This window comes from Saimiri boliviensis, chromosome 1 (assembly GCF_048565385.1).
Source record: "Saimiri boliviensis isolate mSaiBol1 chromosome 1, mSaiBol1.pri, whole genome shotgun sequence".
Classification (NCBI taxonomy): Eukaryota; Metazoa; Chordata; class Mammalia; order Primates; family Cebidae; genus Saimiri; species Saimiri boliviensis.
In genome coordinates this window covers 28,878,336-28,894,211 of record NC_133449.1, presented here as the reverse complement: position 1 = coordinate 28,894,211, position 15,876 = coordinate 28,878,336, and the positions used below count along the sequence as shown (strand labels likewise).

Here is a 15,876-nt window from a genome sequence, read left to right as displayed (position 1 = left end):
AAATGAAAGAAAACTGGCAAAGAAGTAGGGAAAATGGGAAAAATAGGAAAGGGAAGAGAAGACAGGTGTTTTCAAATACTGCACACTATCCACCGCCTATACCCACCCACTTCAGGGGAAAGTATGACATAATTAAGAATACCTGCCAGAGCAAGTTATTTTTTATTAATACAAAGAAGGTGAAAACTGAAAACCACTTTCTCAAAAAAAAAAAAAAAAGGATCTGAAGATGATGAAATTCAATCCCGTGTAACTCTGTAAATTGGTGAAATTTTACTATTTTAAAAAAATACATTTTTCCTTTCCAAAAAATTTGAAATATGATTTAACAGAAAAATAAAACTTTAATATATGTATTTGTACAGCTAACTTTTCATAAATACATCAAAATCCTAAATGAAAGACACTTAAACTCAAAGATTATGACAGTTTAAGATTTTAGTTTCCTGAATGTAATTTACCAATATAAAAGAAAATTTACCATTATACCTTAAATTTATTTACAATAAAGATCATCACCACTCTCTACATGTGGCACAAGTACTCTACTGTGTATAATACTCTACTGAACAAATGAATTTGAATTTCATAATGAGTAATTTTGCAACTCTAAGGACATTTTAATAACTTTTAGTATAGTATTTGCTCATATCAGAGCTCTTCTATTAATAACAACATTCAGATTCAACACTTTACCAGAAAGCAGGATAAGACTCCTCAATTCTTTTAATATATTTCACTTTTAATTTAACCTCTTACCCTAAATGCAGGATTTGCTCCTTGCTCCAAGAGGCACTTCACAGCACCTGCACACAAGTTGTACGCTGCAATATGCAAAGCTGTTCCAAAATTAAAATCACTGCAAGTGGCATCCACATCTGCAATTAAACATCACAAGTGCATTAGCTAAAATTTTAAGCTTAGCTATTATAATTTAAAAGAGGACAGGGTTTTGGAGGAAGGACTTTGATTATTTATAAGACTTAAATCAACCCACTAGAAGCACAATTTCACAATAGAACAGAGTCTTTATATTACAATCTAGTTAAAATAAGCAGTTGATTATTTTCTTTGTACAATAAAATTCATAATCAGATGGAGTGATATCCTGGGTTTTCAAACTAGAACGAACTAAAACATACTTTAAAACAATTTTACAATTATTGGCTAAGTCTGCATTTGTAAAACAATTTATGGCTAAAATCTGCATTTGTAAAAGTAACAGCTTATCACAATCTCCAATTAAGTCTGTTGTATATTTGCCATGACAACTACAGTGAAGTAGAGTAGCAGAGTTCAGTTCAGGGGTCAGCAACCTATGACCCACAAGGCAAATCCAACCCATCTGTTTTTATAAAGTTTTATTAGAACACAGGCACAGTCATTCATTTACACATCCTCTGTGGCTACTTCCATGCCACAATTATGAAACTGAGTAGTTTCATTAGAGACTGAGTGGTCCAAAAAGTCTAAAATATTTACCAGCTGGCCCCTTACAGAAAAAAAATGGCCAACACCTGGTAGGTAATACAAAGCAGAATTTTCAAAGTCTAATTAAGCACAGAAATGCTTATCTATAAATTCCTAATACTCTACTGAACAAATGAATTTGAATTTCATAATGAGTAATTTTGCAACTCTAAGGACATTTTAATAACTTTTAATATAGTATCATATGTTATACGTACTTAAATACAGCAAATCCTCCAGATTTGGGAATCCCATCTTAAATATTTTTGATAACAAGGGTTTAAATATATCTCTGGTTCTGCAAATCCTACCCTCAACTAAATGACACCACACCCACACACCCTTCCTACAACTGCAAACAACCCAGATATGCTAAGGACAAACTCTCTTGAATTATTAAAGACACAGTAGTGTCGACAGAGGCTTTCTTCCCAACATTACTCAGAAAGTGAAAAGGTAGAATTTTAAAGAGAAAATGGACAATTATGCAGATTGGAGGTTAGAAATGAACATTCTGGGAAATTCATCTACTGAAGCTCTAAAGCATGTTCCTACAATGGGGAAAATATTGTACACTTTCTTTAACTTAAAGTTAATACAATTTGCATGCTCTCATATTTTTCTAAAAAAGAAAGAAAAGAAAATTGGCCCCCAAGGGGAGAACCAGAGAGAAAATCAAAATACCAGGACTGTGATTCAGACATTCAGATCTCCGATTTCAGGATATCACCATCAAGACGGGAAAAAAACTGAAATATCCCTTAAGTTGAATTATGTAATTTCAGGACCAAATACCACCTAAAATAAATATCATTTATTATTCCAATGCCAATCTCTGAAGACCTTAATGTTCTATTTCTGGCTACCCAAGCAAGGCAAAAGAATCCTAAAGCATGTAGAATCAATTACATAAAACATCTGTGTTATACTGGAGAACTCAGAGATATAAAAACCCAGAGAACACTCTCATTTTGTATTGCTCTGTACTAATCCTTTCGTAGAAAAGACAGTAGTTAATACTCAGTAAAGAAATTTTAAACTATCTCAGAAACAAAATGGAGTAGAAAGGCATATGAAACAAGATGGATTCAAAGGAAAAATCTCCTTGAATTATAATTTTTATGCCACCACTAAAATGTTCAGTTAGTAACATCTAAAGGTGATCTTATAAAACTTGCCTTTTGGTTTCGATGTTTTCAAAATCACTCTTATAAGTTCTGGGACATCAAAATAAGCAGCATAATGCAAAGCATTCATGTTTGTCCAGCGACTCCGCAAACTAATGTCTGCTCCCAGGTCAATAAGTTGAGTTGCAAATTTTACAGCTGTTTCCACATCACCTAAAGAAGATTTTCTAAATTATTTTCCTTTAGTACAAATTTTAAGTTCCAATGGATGGCCATCTATTACCTCATTTAAACAGCCAAAGAAAATATAACAAACACTGTATAGGCACACCTCAAAAATTTCACTTTCAAAAATTTATTCTAAGAAAATAATCATACTCAGGGGTGTGGATAAACACTTGGCTATAAAGATGCTCATCACTGCACTGTTAATATAATTCTGAAAAATCCAAAAAGTGTAATAAGAAATTGGTTAAATAAACTGAGACACACACAGAATACTATGAAGCCATCAACCACAACACAGTGGATCAGTGCTACTCAAAACATAACAAGGGATTTGATTACTCAGTGGGACTGTGGACCACTGGCAGTCCCAAATCGCAATCTGTGTGTACTTTTTATAGCTTTTCCCCGTCTAATATTTCTTCTCATTACGTTAATTCAAATGTAGTCTTATGCCTTTTCTTCCTTCTTCTGTTTTAGAGACAGAGTCTTGTTCTGTCACCCAGATTGGCGTGTAATGATGCAATCACAGCTCACACCAACTCTGAACTACCCGGGCTTACACGGTCCTCCCGCCTCAGCCTTGCAAGTAGCTGAAACTCTGGGAGTGTACCACCACGGTTGGCTAATTTTTAAATTTTCAGTAGTGACAAGGTCTCACTATGTTGCCTAGGCTCGTCTCAAACTCTTGGCCTCAAGAAATCCTCCTGCCTTGGCCTCCCAAGGTGTTGGGATTATGAGTGTAAATCATCAAGGCCTGGCCAGTTGTAGGCCTTTTGAAAAATATTTGGGCTTACGATTTATGGCTTTTTTAATTTGTATTGAAAATTCATTTTTATTTTATTTTGTAAAAGTGTCAGTCCATGACGGGTCATGAGGGGCAAAAAGGAGTCCTTCACCACAAGTGGTTTCCGCACCACCACATCAGACTATCGAAACGAGGAGAGACAATCATAATACACAGCTAAGTAAGAAAGACAGGTTTATACAATGACAAAGCCCAAGACAATAACAATTTTGGAAAATATGCACATATGTTACATACATAGGAATAGACCTTAGGTCTCAAGACTGGGGTCTTGAGATTAAGGATGCATAAGCAAAGACTGACCTTGAACTGTCAAACTTTACTATAAACCCTCGGAAAGATTGTAGGGTGTTAGCAGTTACTGTCATCTAATAAGCAATCAGGCATGAGGCCTGTTCCAGAAAAGCTGAGAGGTATCAGGCGGGTATAAAGACCTCCTTGAGAAAAGGGAATACAGTTTTTGGAAGGACCTAACTGAATCCTCAACTCTGCAGGTAATAATATCATTATCAGCTGGGTGCCTTCCCAGGGACAATATATGGACACAAATATATGAGCACAAATATAGGTTATATTAGCACAAATGTAGATGATATAAGCAATTAATAAATTTGCCATACACTTACCAATACCATGAGCTCCAGATTTGCAGGTATAATGTAAAAGAGTCATATCTGTCAGTCCATCTCTATCATTCACATTGCAACCTCTCTTAAGAATCTGAAGCAGTCAAAGAAAATATGGTTTCAGCTTAACTACTGAGGTACCTACGGCTTTCAAACCAATGCTGAGGAACCAAGTTAGTCTATCGCATCTGAATTACTTTTCAGTGAATGTATAGACAGTATTGGCATTGCTTAAAGGTAAATTTTAAATCTGCACTCAAAAATAATGAAAAGTGAACTCATCACCAGGCTAAGGAAATTCTTGAAGATTATTCCAAGGGTAATCTGGCACTCCACATATGTTCCTCTCAAAAATGAGCAAAAATTTTATTTCTATGAGTGTAATTATACTTGATAAAAGTATAAGCACTCTCTTCTTACAACATAGCAACATGCTTGTCAAGGAACCCTCCCTCAAAAAAATCCAGTATTTTTAAAGACTACATTCAAGCCTATATTTTTGCCAAACAACCCAAAAATGTAAATAGAACATGATGGTAATCAAATCTGTTCATGAAATGTATAAAGGTTTGGAAAATTAATTTTTAAAAGAAGGAAATAGAAAAAATGCCCCTCTCTGCACCCACCAAGTCTATAAACGTCAGAAGTACGGAGCATGAAGAAATAATCAGTTATACTATGTACACACAGTATTAACTCACTGCCTCATGAAAATCCTGGAAATACAAATAAATATCAGAACCATTAAAGGTTCTCCTTTATCACCATCTTCCTTTCAGATGGGGAAAAAATCTATACCATTAAAATACTAACAATGCAACACTTAAAATCTAAGAATTCCTTACCTCATTTCCAATAATGTCAATGTTTTGTTGGACCTGAGGAACCCACTGTCTTAAAATGGCAAATAATTCTGAGACTGAAGTTTTGGGATCAAAAAGAATTTCCTGGCATGATGCATCATTAGGATCAAAGAAAGAAAACTCTGAAATTTAAAGAGGTATAAATTAAACTTACCAGAAGTTTCAAATAAATATACTGAAAATAATAAACAGTAAGACCAAGGTTCAAATGATACAAATATTTTTAGATGCTAAGAAAAAAAAAAAAAGAAGTATCTAAATGAGGAAAATATTAACGCACATTTGCTGAGCACTTACTAAACACTTTAAAAGTCCTCACCGACACCTTACCTGGCAGGTATTATTCTCATGTTGCGCATGAGGAAAGCAAAGCTCAGACCAAATAATACCAGCTTGATGTCACACAGCTGGTAAGTGGCAAATCTGGGGTAGAAAGCCAGGTCTGTCTCCAAAGTCTATCCTCTTCCCTCTATTATTGTACTTGCTGAGGTAACTCACCACTGAGCTCAGATTGTCAGCATGCGTAAGCAGTGGGACTCATGGGGTTTGTTTTTGCTTTCTTCTTTGCATTTACATATTTTCCAAAATTATACTACATACACATAGTTCTTAGAGTCAGGATAACAAAAAGATGAAAGGAGAGGCACCAAACTAAAGACACATACACAAGCAGAGCCGCAGTCCATCAGAAGAGAATCAGAAAGACTAAAACTGGAATGATAATCTGAGACAACAAAATGGTCCTGTTAGGCAAAAATCAAAATCGAAGCCAAGACAAACCTTGGCCTCCGAGCCAATGTCCCACACCCAGTTCAGGAAAACCTTTAAGTACCTATTTTCCAAAATACCTACTTAAACTGTACATGAAGCTTCAGTTTCATTTCTTGGTCAGCATGACTCAGCACGTTGTAGCAAATCAGTAATGACCAAACTAACCCACTCATTCTAACTAATGAGAATTCAGCTATATGAATTTCTTCTTCTAGGCTTTATAAACCTTACTATGACCTTTGTGAGACAAGCTTCTTAGCACTTTTGGTTTGGAAGTCTGCCTGTTCGCAGTTTATTACTCACTATTATATTTACATTAAGAAAAGCATCCTGAATTTTCTTTCGACACTTTTTGGTGTCAGAAGCAGGATCAGAAGACCCCCAATAAGCTCCAAGGCCATTGAGTAACTAGGTAGTGGTACCCACGGTCACGACACTCGCTGCTTTCTCACCCAGCCATGGAGTTCTATAGTAAGTCTCTCTTGGATCTGAACTCTTCAGTTATGCTCAGCAACCTTTGCTGAAACTTCTCAGGACGTCACCCTATTCTGCTCAAAAGGGAGAAGGGTGAAACAATTCCCTGTGTTCCAGAGCAGCTGCTGGAAAAAAAAAAAATCCCTAATAGTTAAGACCTTTCAGAGACTCTAATGCAAAGATGGGGTCCAAACACAAACTGGGATCAGAATCTTGTGCCTTTTTGGAAAAATGGGTGAACTTTACAAAGAATAATTTGGAATTTCAGTGACCACTTTGGAGAACCTTTAATTTAGATAAGATAGTCAGTCTGTCTTTGTGAATGCCCTTGAAAAAAGAGTATCCTAAACCTTTCAGAGACAATGGAATGTATTCTCTGATTTGTATGCAGAAGCTTCTGAACACAAAATGACTCAAAAATAGCTTTGCTAAAAGGATGCCTACAGCATTCAAATAAAAAAAAAAAATCTTCGGTAAGAAGCTGTAGCCTTCTGAGCAGTTAACCTTGACTTTTTCCATCTGTCCAATTTGGATCCAGCTTCTTTTATAAACTAGTGAGCTTCGTATTATTTTAATCGACATGTGGCTAAAATTGGGAAATGAAAGTTATAAGATCTCTGTGTCTGTCTGTACACATAAACATACAGACACAGATCTTATAGCTATGTCTATTCAATAGATATAAGTAAACCAAGTGCTTATATCAACTAAGTATTCCTGAAAACTCTCAGAAAAATAGGAAATAGTCTAAATGCTTTTCAAGTTCATGTGACTTGGGTAATCTTCAATAAACAAAAACATTGTTGGTTTAGTTTAAAAAACCAATATGCCTTCAGAGTTGTCAGCATTAGACATAAGGCAGACCTTCAACTGTTTTTTTACATAGGTTAACTAGTCAAATAAGCTCATGTTTACAAGTGACTTACAAATAAGCTTCTGCTAGCTCTATGTTACAAAATTTCTCAGCAAGAAAAGATGAGGCTTAGCTATTTAATGTCTCATGACATTTTTGTAATCCAAGCATAATTGTTAAAAACAAGTGAATTAAATCAATGTAAGTCCACATAAGATACATACTGAAACAGTAATTGCTGAATGTAAGTTTATCTACTTTTGGACAGAGAAACTAAAAATACTTGGGTCTGTTAGTAAACACGTCTTGTGCTACATTGAAAAATTATAAGGAAACATGTGCTTCTAGAAATTATGGGTATTCACAGACTTCCCAATCTACAGAATGCTAGTGTGACAGTCAAGAAAAGGTATGAGGTATGAAGATATGTTTTTTGTTGAAAAAGAAAATGAAGGAAAAAACAAAATGACTATAGGAAGTTGGGAAGAGGGAGAGAGAGAATCTGGTGTGATCAAGCTGGCTAAAGTTGAATGCATCTATTATCATTCATATCAAAATAGTGCATAACTAGCATTTGAGCTCCTGTTAAAATGACTCAACTTTCTTGGAGTATGGGCCTGCTCTTGATGGAAGATTGCGAAAGGTTTTTCACAATCATTTCACTTTTGAATGGTCTGCCTAGAAAACAAGGATTCTGTGTTTTGCAAGGATAATTTCCTGTGCTTCACGTTGTCTTTGATCATTTAAGTTTCTCTCTCAAAGATTCAACTTGGGTTTTTGGTTTTGTTTTGCTTTTTTTAACAACTACATGGCTTTCTGTATTTACCTTTGAAATCCTTGTCACTTTGGTTAAATGAATAACTAAATACATGTAATCCTATTTATTCAAGTGTTTTTAATCTTTTGGGCTTTTTAATATAAACTTCCCCAAAATCAAATTCTGAATGACGTCTTTTCCGACCTTACACTAACTCTGATTTTTCAGAGGCCCTTGAATAGAAATAGAAAATCTTGTTCTATGTCCTTATTTAAAAAAAAAAGACAAACATTAAACTAATTACACATCTTTGCATGGGAAGCATTGTCAAATAAATGTGAAACTAGGCTTATTTGATATGTTATACTGCATGAGAAGCATTGTCAAAGGTGCTGCTTAACCTTATGTTATTTTTGCATTAATATATCATTAAGTGTTCTAGAAACTATATGAAATTCCTAGATATTGCATATGTTCTGGTATAATTTTATCAGTCATAATTCCAGTTATCTTCATATGTTATAAAATAAGTAAATTTCCTTGTCAGTTCCATTATAATGAACCCTCATCAAATCTGTAACTGTGGGCATTTTAAATCTTTTGTCATCTACAGACAGTAATTTTTTACTCTGATATTTTCCTGAAAGCATTTGCAGGCACCTATGATACAAAATTGCAGGAGGATTTATGGAAAAGACTCTGACAAGTACAGGTTTCTGATAACTTTAAGATAACAGCATTGGACTGGGTAAGAATTTCCAGAACTCTAATGGAAAGCCAATGGATTCATGAGGCTGTTAACCCAAAATCAGGAATCACAGGGGACTGAATGAACTGATGATGGTGATTACAATTTTTATGTCTTTGAAATATTGCAGGTTCTTTAATGTTTGTTTTCCAGATTTAAAGAATTCCTTTTCTCTTTTCCCTTAAGACCTACAACTTAAACTAATTTGGTGAAGTATACTTTTGCAAACAAAAATGAAACACACATACTTTTTTCCCTATCCCAACCCCTCCATAATTCAGAAACTGAGTATTCTTTATTTTCATGGCAATACAAGTATTCACATAAGTTCAATAAGAATTTGTTTTCCATGTAACAGGACACAATTGGGCAAGTCCTCTGCTTGTCTTCTTAAACTGAAATGGCTTTTAAAAGTCTAATTTCAGATTCCTTATTACCTACCAGACAGTTTTAAGGAACTCAGGTTAACTTTACAGAACCAATAAAACCCCTAAGAGATTATCAAACCCCTGACTGGAATGGCATACTTGAGAATGAGCACGTATTTACTATTCTTGTTTCACTTACGTATATAATCAGGCCAGCTTAATGAGACTAAACTTATTTTGCAAACAAATCAGCCTGTGATTATCTTTGCTAGACATGGGGAACTGTAGAGAGAGAAACTGCTTTTCCATAGAAAACTCTAAGTATACCCATTATTGGATTCTAGTCCTGTTGACTGTCTTTGGGGTGTTGTTATCCACCTGTAAACTGCGGTGGATCCTGAATTCCTCATTTCCCCCAATATCTGGTTACATCTCCAAAGTAATGATTTCAATTTCTTAAAACTATCCTTGGCTGGGTGTGGTGGCTCATGCCTGCAATCCCAGCACTTTGGGAGGCTGAGGCAGGTGGTTCACAAGGTCAGGAGTTCGAGATCAGCCTGGCCAATATGGTGAAACCCCATTTCTAATAAAAATACAAAAATTAGCCTCATGTGGTGGTGCATGCCTGTAATCCCAGCTACTCGGGAGGCTGAGGCAGAAAAATTGCTTGAACCCAGGAGGCAGAGGTTGCAGTGAGCCGAGATCACACCACTGTACTCCAGGCTGGGTGACAGAGCAAGATTCCATCTCAAAAACAAAAAAAAACAAAAAACAAAAAAACTGTCCTTTTCCCCCAAGCCCTACTAGATGATTTTATGTAAACTTTAGACAAATCACCACCATGGCTCATGTAAGGAACCGTTGTGCCTGTTTTTGTGGGGGCCATTCAGAGAATTCACGGAAACATCTGATGACATCAACCAAGACATTCCAAGTGCAACAGGAACAACCATCAGCTAGAAACTGCCATCCTTGTCTCAGTATCTCAAGATGCTCTAAGAGCAAATCTGGAAATCTTTGTAATGTGCTGCTCTCCAGATGGCTCATTTAAATAATAACAAGTTGGACTTATTAAGTGCCTTGTAGATACCAGGGACTATTCTATGAACTTTGTGATTATTAATTTATTTAATCCTCATAACTACTATATGAGGTCGGCACTTTTGTTATTCCCATTTTACAGAAGAAGAAACAAAGGGATAGAGAAAATAAGCAATCTGTCCAAAATCACACAACCGGAAAGTTACTGAATCAGGGGTAAAGCCAGAATAGCCCAGAATGACCTCTAAGATACAATGCAATATAGTAATATATCTAATGACATTTCAATTTTCAACTTCATACAGGAAAACATTTTTTATATTGTTGAAAGCTTTTGAGATCTAAAAAATAGTTTTTTTTGGTGGGGGGGGGGGTGGACAGAATCTCACTCTGTCGCCCAGGCTGGAATTCAGTGGCCAATCTCATTGATCTCAGCTCACTGCAACGTATACCTCTCAGGTTCAAGTGATTCTCCTTGTCTCAGCCTCCCAAGTAGCTGGGATTGCAAGCATGCACCACCACCACATGAGGCTAACTTTTGTATTTTTAGTAGATATGGGGATTCACCATGTTGGTCAGGCTGGTCTTGAACTCCTAACCTCAGGTGATCCATCTGCCTCGGCCTCCCAAAGCACTGGGATTACAGGTGTGAGCCACTGTGCCAGCTTAAAAAATAGTTTTTAATTAGAAGAAACTGGGGTGAGGGGAGAAAATGGAGGTGATGTCTGCTTTAAGTCAAGATGGAATAATGGGGGCCAAATTTGCCCTTCCATCTGAAACAACCAAAACACCAGAAAGAAGGAACAATGGTTTTCAAGACACTGGACAGTAAGACAGTGAAAGCCAGTGACCCCTGAGGAATGGAATACAAACAAGCAAAGTCCTACACGTGCCCCAGGTAACTGCCTTGAGAGCGTCTCCAGGAGCACAGTTCAGGGGTGGGGCCAGGGGACCAGGAGAAAGCCCAGTAGACTCCCAGAGGTCACAGGGCAGAATACAGCAGACCTGGATGCATGCACTGCAAGAGAACACCAGACGCCTACGGAGGGTCCTCCCAACTATTCAGCATATGTTTGTGAGGAAATACTTGAGGTAAGCGGGAAAAAAGCATCCATAAGGATTACAGAGATTAGTGCCTGTTCTCACAAGGAAGACTGAAAAAGAATTCTTATAATTCACACAGCATTCAGTACAACAACAGTCCCCAACCTTTGTGGCACCAGGGACCAGGGTAAGGAGACTTGTACCACTCTGTAGCCAGGGGGTTGGGGAACCCCAGAGTAGAATTCTCAGTAGTAGGGAATAATTAGCCACAGGCCAAGCATGGCTCTAGACCCACCTAACAAATCAGAAAAGCAAGACCTCAAAGGGTCCAACTATTTCCAAGTAACCAAACTGCATCCTGGAGTGAAGTTCAAGAATACTTACAGGAATACAAAAATATCCAGCATCCAACAAGGTAAAATTCACAATGTCTGGCATCTAATTAAAGATTATTGGGCATGCAAAGAAAGAGAAAAGCATGACCCATAATCAGGGGAATAATAAAACAGACCTAGAGTTGACATGGATACTATAATTAATAGAGAAGAAAATTAAAACAGTCATTGTAACTCTATTACAAATGTTCAAAGGTAGAGAAGAGACCTGGGCATAAAAAAGAGCCGTAGCAAACTCAGATGAAAACTCCATCTGAAATGAAAACCACACTGGATAAAATCAACAGCTATTTAACTAGACACTGCAGAAAGAAAGATTAATGAACTTGAAAATGCCATAATAGAAACTATCCAAAAATCAAAAGAAAAAAACTTAAATATAAAAAAAAAAAAATCAGTGAGAACAACTTCAAGCAGTCTATAATATGCATGCAACTACAATATCTGAAAAGGGGAAAAGCAGAAAAAAAAATTTTTTTTTTTGAGACAGAGTCTCGCTCTGTTACCTAGGCTGGAGTGAGGTGGCACAATCTAGGCTCACTATAGCCTCCACCTCCCAGGTTCAAGTGATTCTTCTGCCTCAGCCTCCTGAATAGCTGGGACTACAGGCATACGCCACCATGTCCAGCTAAATTTTTTTGTATTTTCAGTAGAGACAAGGTTTCACCATGTTGGCCAGGATGGTCTCAATCTCCTGACCTCATGATCCACCCACCTCAGCCTCCCAAAGTGCTGGGATTACAGACATGAGCCACTGCACCCAGCCGAAAAAAAAAAAAATATTTTAAATAATGATTTCCCAAACTTAACGAAAACTGAAACCCACAGATCCAAGCAGTTCAACCAACTCCAAGCACAAGAACATACAGAAAATAATCCCTAAGCACATAATAGTAAAACCACTCGAAATAAAGAGAAACTCTTTAAAGCAGCCAATAAAGACACTTTGCATCTAGAGAAACAAAAATGACAGCAGAAACAACGCAAATGGGAGAGCAAGATCTTTAACGTACTGAAAGAAAACTACCAACCTATAATTCTAAACCCAGCAAACACATCTTTTAAAAAAGAAAGGAAACTAAGATGTTTTCAGACCTAAAAGAGCTGAAAGGATTAATCACTGGCAGACCAGCATGGTAAGAAACATTAAAGGAAGTGCTTCAGGCAGAAGGAAATGGTATCAGATGGAAATCTGGACCTACACAAAGGAATGAAGAGCACTAGAAAGAGTAACTTCTAGTAAAGATTTTTTAAATTATTTAACAGATAATTCACTTTTCAAGCAAAATATATAATAAGGTATTGTGGTATTTATAATGTATGCAATGTGCTCTGCATGAACTGATTATGAAGGCATTTCAAAGCAACAGATTTCAAAAATTGTTACGTAAGAACAGTATATACTTTTACAGGGTAACCACATTGAGTCAACACTGAGTCACACGTCTCAACTCTGGTTTCTGTGGACTGGTTTCTTTGTTTCTTGGTTTTAAGCCTTATGGCGGCCTACGTGATCCCCTCCCGATGACCTGGTCAGTGCCTTACTCTCCAATTCCATCTCCTCCCACTCTGCCACTCAATCACTGCTTCTCAGCCACAAAGAGCTTCCATTACTTCTTAGGAAATGCCAAGCTCTTCCCCCAACACTGTGCCTTTGGTTTTCTGTGTTTCGTCCTGGCACACTTCTTCCCAGGCTCTTCTCACAGCCAGCCATTTCTGATTCTCTGAACGACCGCCCCATATAACGCGGCGGCCCTTCCCCCTTATTCTCTATCACAGCACCCTGTTTCTTTTTGCCACAGAATTCATTATAACCTATGTTTGTTTTGTCTATTCATTTGCTGGTTTACTGTCTTCCCTCCCAGAAGATCAGTCTTGGTCACTGATATCCCCAGCATCCAGGACAGTCCCTAGCACTCAATAAATACTCGCTCAGTAAACACAATTGTGTATGCCACATTTTAAGGGGACACTGACCACAGTGTACCAAGAAAGCAACTAGTATGAAAAGAGTCTAGAAATCTTGACAATGAGAAACTGGTGAAGGGACCAGAAGTGTGTAGCTTAAGGAAGTTTAGACTGAGTTAAAATGTTCAGACTACCTGCAAATACTTGAAGGCTATCCTAAAAAGGAATTTGTGCCATGTAACAAACTAGAATCAGTTGGCCAAAGTTTCAAGGAGAACAACTTTGAGTTAATATGCAAAAACGATTTTATTATAAGTAAAGGTTTTTAACAATAACATTGACTGTTTTGTTAGTTTCCCACTATAGAAGACATGCAAGAGGTTAAATGGTTATCTGACAGAAATCCTGAAAACATGATTTCTACACCGAGAGGTGAGTAGGGAAAGGTTCCTAGGAGCCTATAAACCTATAATTCTAAGACTACAATGTGTTTTTTTCTGGGTTTTTTTTTTTTTTTTTTTTTTTTTGAGACAAAGTCTCACTCTCTGGCCCAGGCTGGAGTGCAGTGGTGCGATCTCAGCTCACTGCAACCACTGCCTCCTGGTTCAAGCGATTCTGCGGCCTCAGCCTCCTGAGTAGCTGAGATTATAGGCGTGCACCACCATGCCTGGCTAATTTTTGTATTTTTAGTAGAGATGGGGTTTCAATGTTTAATTTCAGTTATACCAAGAGGTCAATAACCATTATCACCTTTCATTTAATGTATTTATTCAACAAACACTGAGCAACTAATAAAAATGACTATATTGGTCTTTTGAGATTAAAAAACATGATTTCTATCCATCCCAAAGTGCTATAATACCGGAAAGAAAATAAGATAATGAAAAGTCAAGACAGAGTGAGACAAGTGTCATACATAAGGTACAATGTACAAGGTGCAACGTTTCCCTCGCATAACTGATTTTCCTATATCTGAAAATAAACCTACTCAATTATTGCAAAACCTGGAAATAACTCCCAAGATCAAGATACAGGTTTTCTATAATACTTCTGATGACTGGTCTAGGTAAGCTGCTATAGAATCTGAATATTTAAAAAAAAAAAAAGATACTTAGAGATGAGGAATTACTATACTACAACGAATATGACTAAAAAGAAACTCTCAAGCCAATAACTTTATATCTACTGATATTTTAAAATTGTATTAGCTCTACCTCCAATGACAATCTGAAATGGTGAACCAATATTTTACTCGAAAAACTCTAAATTGGAAATTTAACAATTCTATCAAATTTATCTCCTGGTTCCCTTTTATTATGCTTCTGGATAAATAAGCCTAAATAGTTGAAAAGTGGAATGCTTCTGAATTAACATTTTACAGAAAAGATACAAATGGACCAATTTAAACATTAACCAATCTCATTCCACATTCCGGGGAAGGGTCTCTCTTATCCTCTTTGCCTAAGTACATGGCTTTTTTAGCAAGTCAGTATATTTAACCAAAATAAGTACATCAATAGCAGAAGAATGCTAGATGTCTAAGCACCACTGCATTCTAAAAATAAAGCCCTCTAAATCCATCATGGTGCTTAAAATGAACATTTTAACATAATATAAATGCTGACAGCAGAAATAAAGCATTTAGCTTAAGAAGCAGAAAAAGCAATAAGCAATTGTATTTTTGAAAAAGGAAGACTTTAGCAATTTTATGAAAACCATAAAAATGGTTTTAAGAAAAACTATGAGTGCAAAAAAAGGCATAACAGAGTAGTCAAGTTACCAGTTCACAGGAAATAAGCATAGCTACTTCACATACCACAGTCTGAAGGCATTGGTGCTGCAGAAATGGAAAAGATAACTGGGGTGTCAGAAGCAGAAAATATAAATGGGTATCTTCCAAACAAAGGGTTTCCTTCTAATGGAAAATCTGGAAGGTCCTCTATGGTCATCTTCTAGAAAGCCACCTATAATAAGAAAGACAAAAAAAAAAAAGTGTTTCTGCTTTATTTGTATGCAACTTAGAATGACTTCAATTGCAAAAAGCCTAAAAGTCCTTTGACATCATATCTGCTGACATTTTCAGCTTCAACGTTTAAGAATCTTTAGGAAAGGGAAAAAATTCCTGTTGGCAAACTTTTGTTAAAAGGTATACGTTGCTTCACACTGCCTCTTACACAGTCGGCAGCACAAGTAATCTTTCTAGACAAAGCTCAAGAGGAATAAACTATAACAGGTGAAAACACTTTTTAAATGCTGAGCTAATCTAAATGGATGACAGGCTCTTATTCGTGTAACAAACAAGGGCATATTAACCCTGGTAGATGGATCTTTAATTTCCCATAATGCTGGCACAAGTTACATCATTTGTCATCTAATAGCTCATGTCATGTGCTCATCA

The 15,876-nt window shown here is 36.5% G+C and overlaps 1 protein-coding gene across 4 annotated transcripts in view; it reads right to left on the bottom strand.

Moving 5' to 3' along the window:
- The window catches only part of CLIP4 (CAP-Gly domain containing linker protein family member 4), a 128,810-nt gene that overhangs the window by 56,273 nt on the left and 56,661 nt on the right, over window positions 1-15,876 (bottom strand). For all 4 annotated transcript variants that reach the window (XM_039460520.2, XM_010352302.3, XM_039460504.2 and 1 more), the window contains exons 2-6: window positions 15,295-15,442; window positions 5,102-5,241; window positions 4,257-4,350; window positions 2,649-2,810; window positions 760-878 (exon numbers count right to left, since the gene is read on the bottom strand). In XM_039460520.2, coding sequence (XP_039316454.1) covers window positions 760-878; window positions 2,649-2,810; window positions 4,257-4,350; window positions 5,102-5,241; window positions 15,295-15,427 — 648 coding nt within the window. In that variant the 5' untranslated portion in view covers window positions 15,428-15,442. The remainder of the gene's footprint in view (window positions 1-759; window positions 879-2,648; window positions 2,811-4,256; window positions 4,351-5,101; window positions 5,242-15,294; window positions 15,443-15,876) is intronic.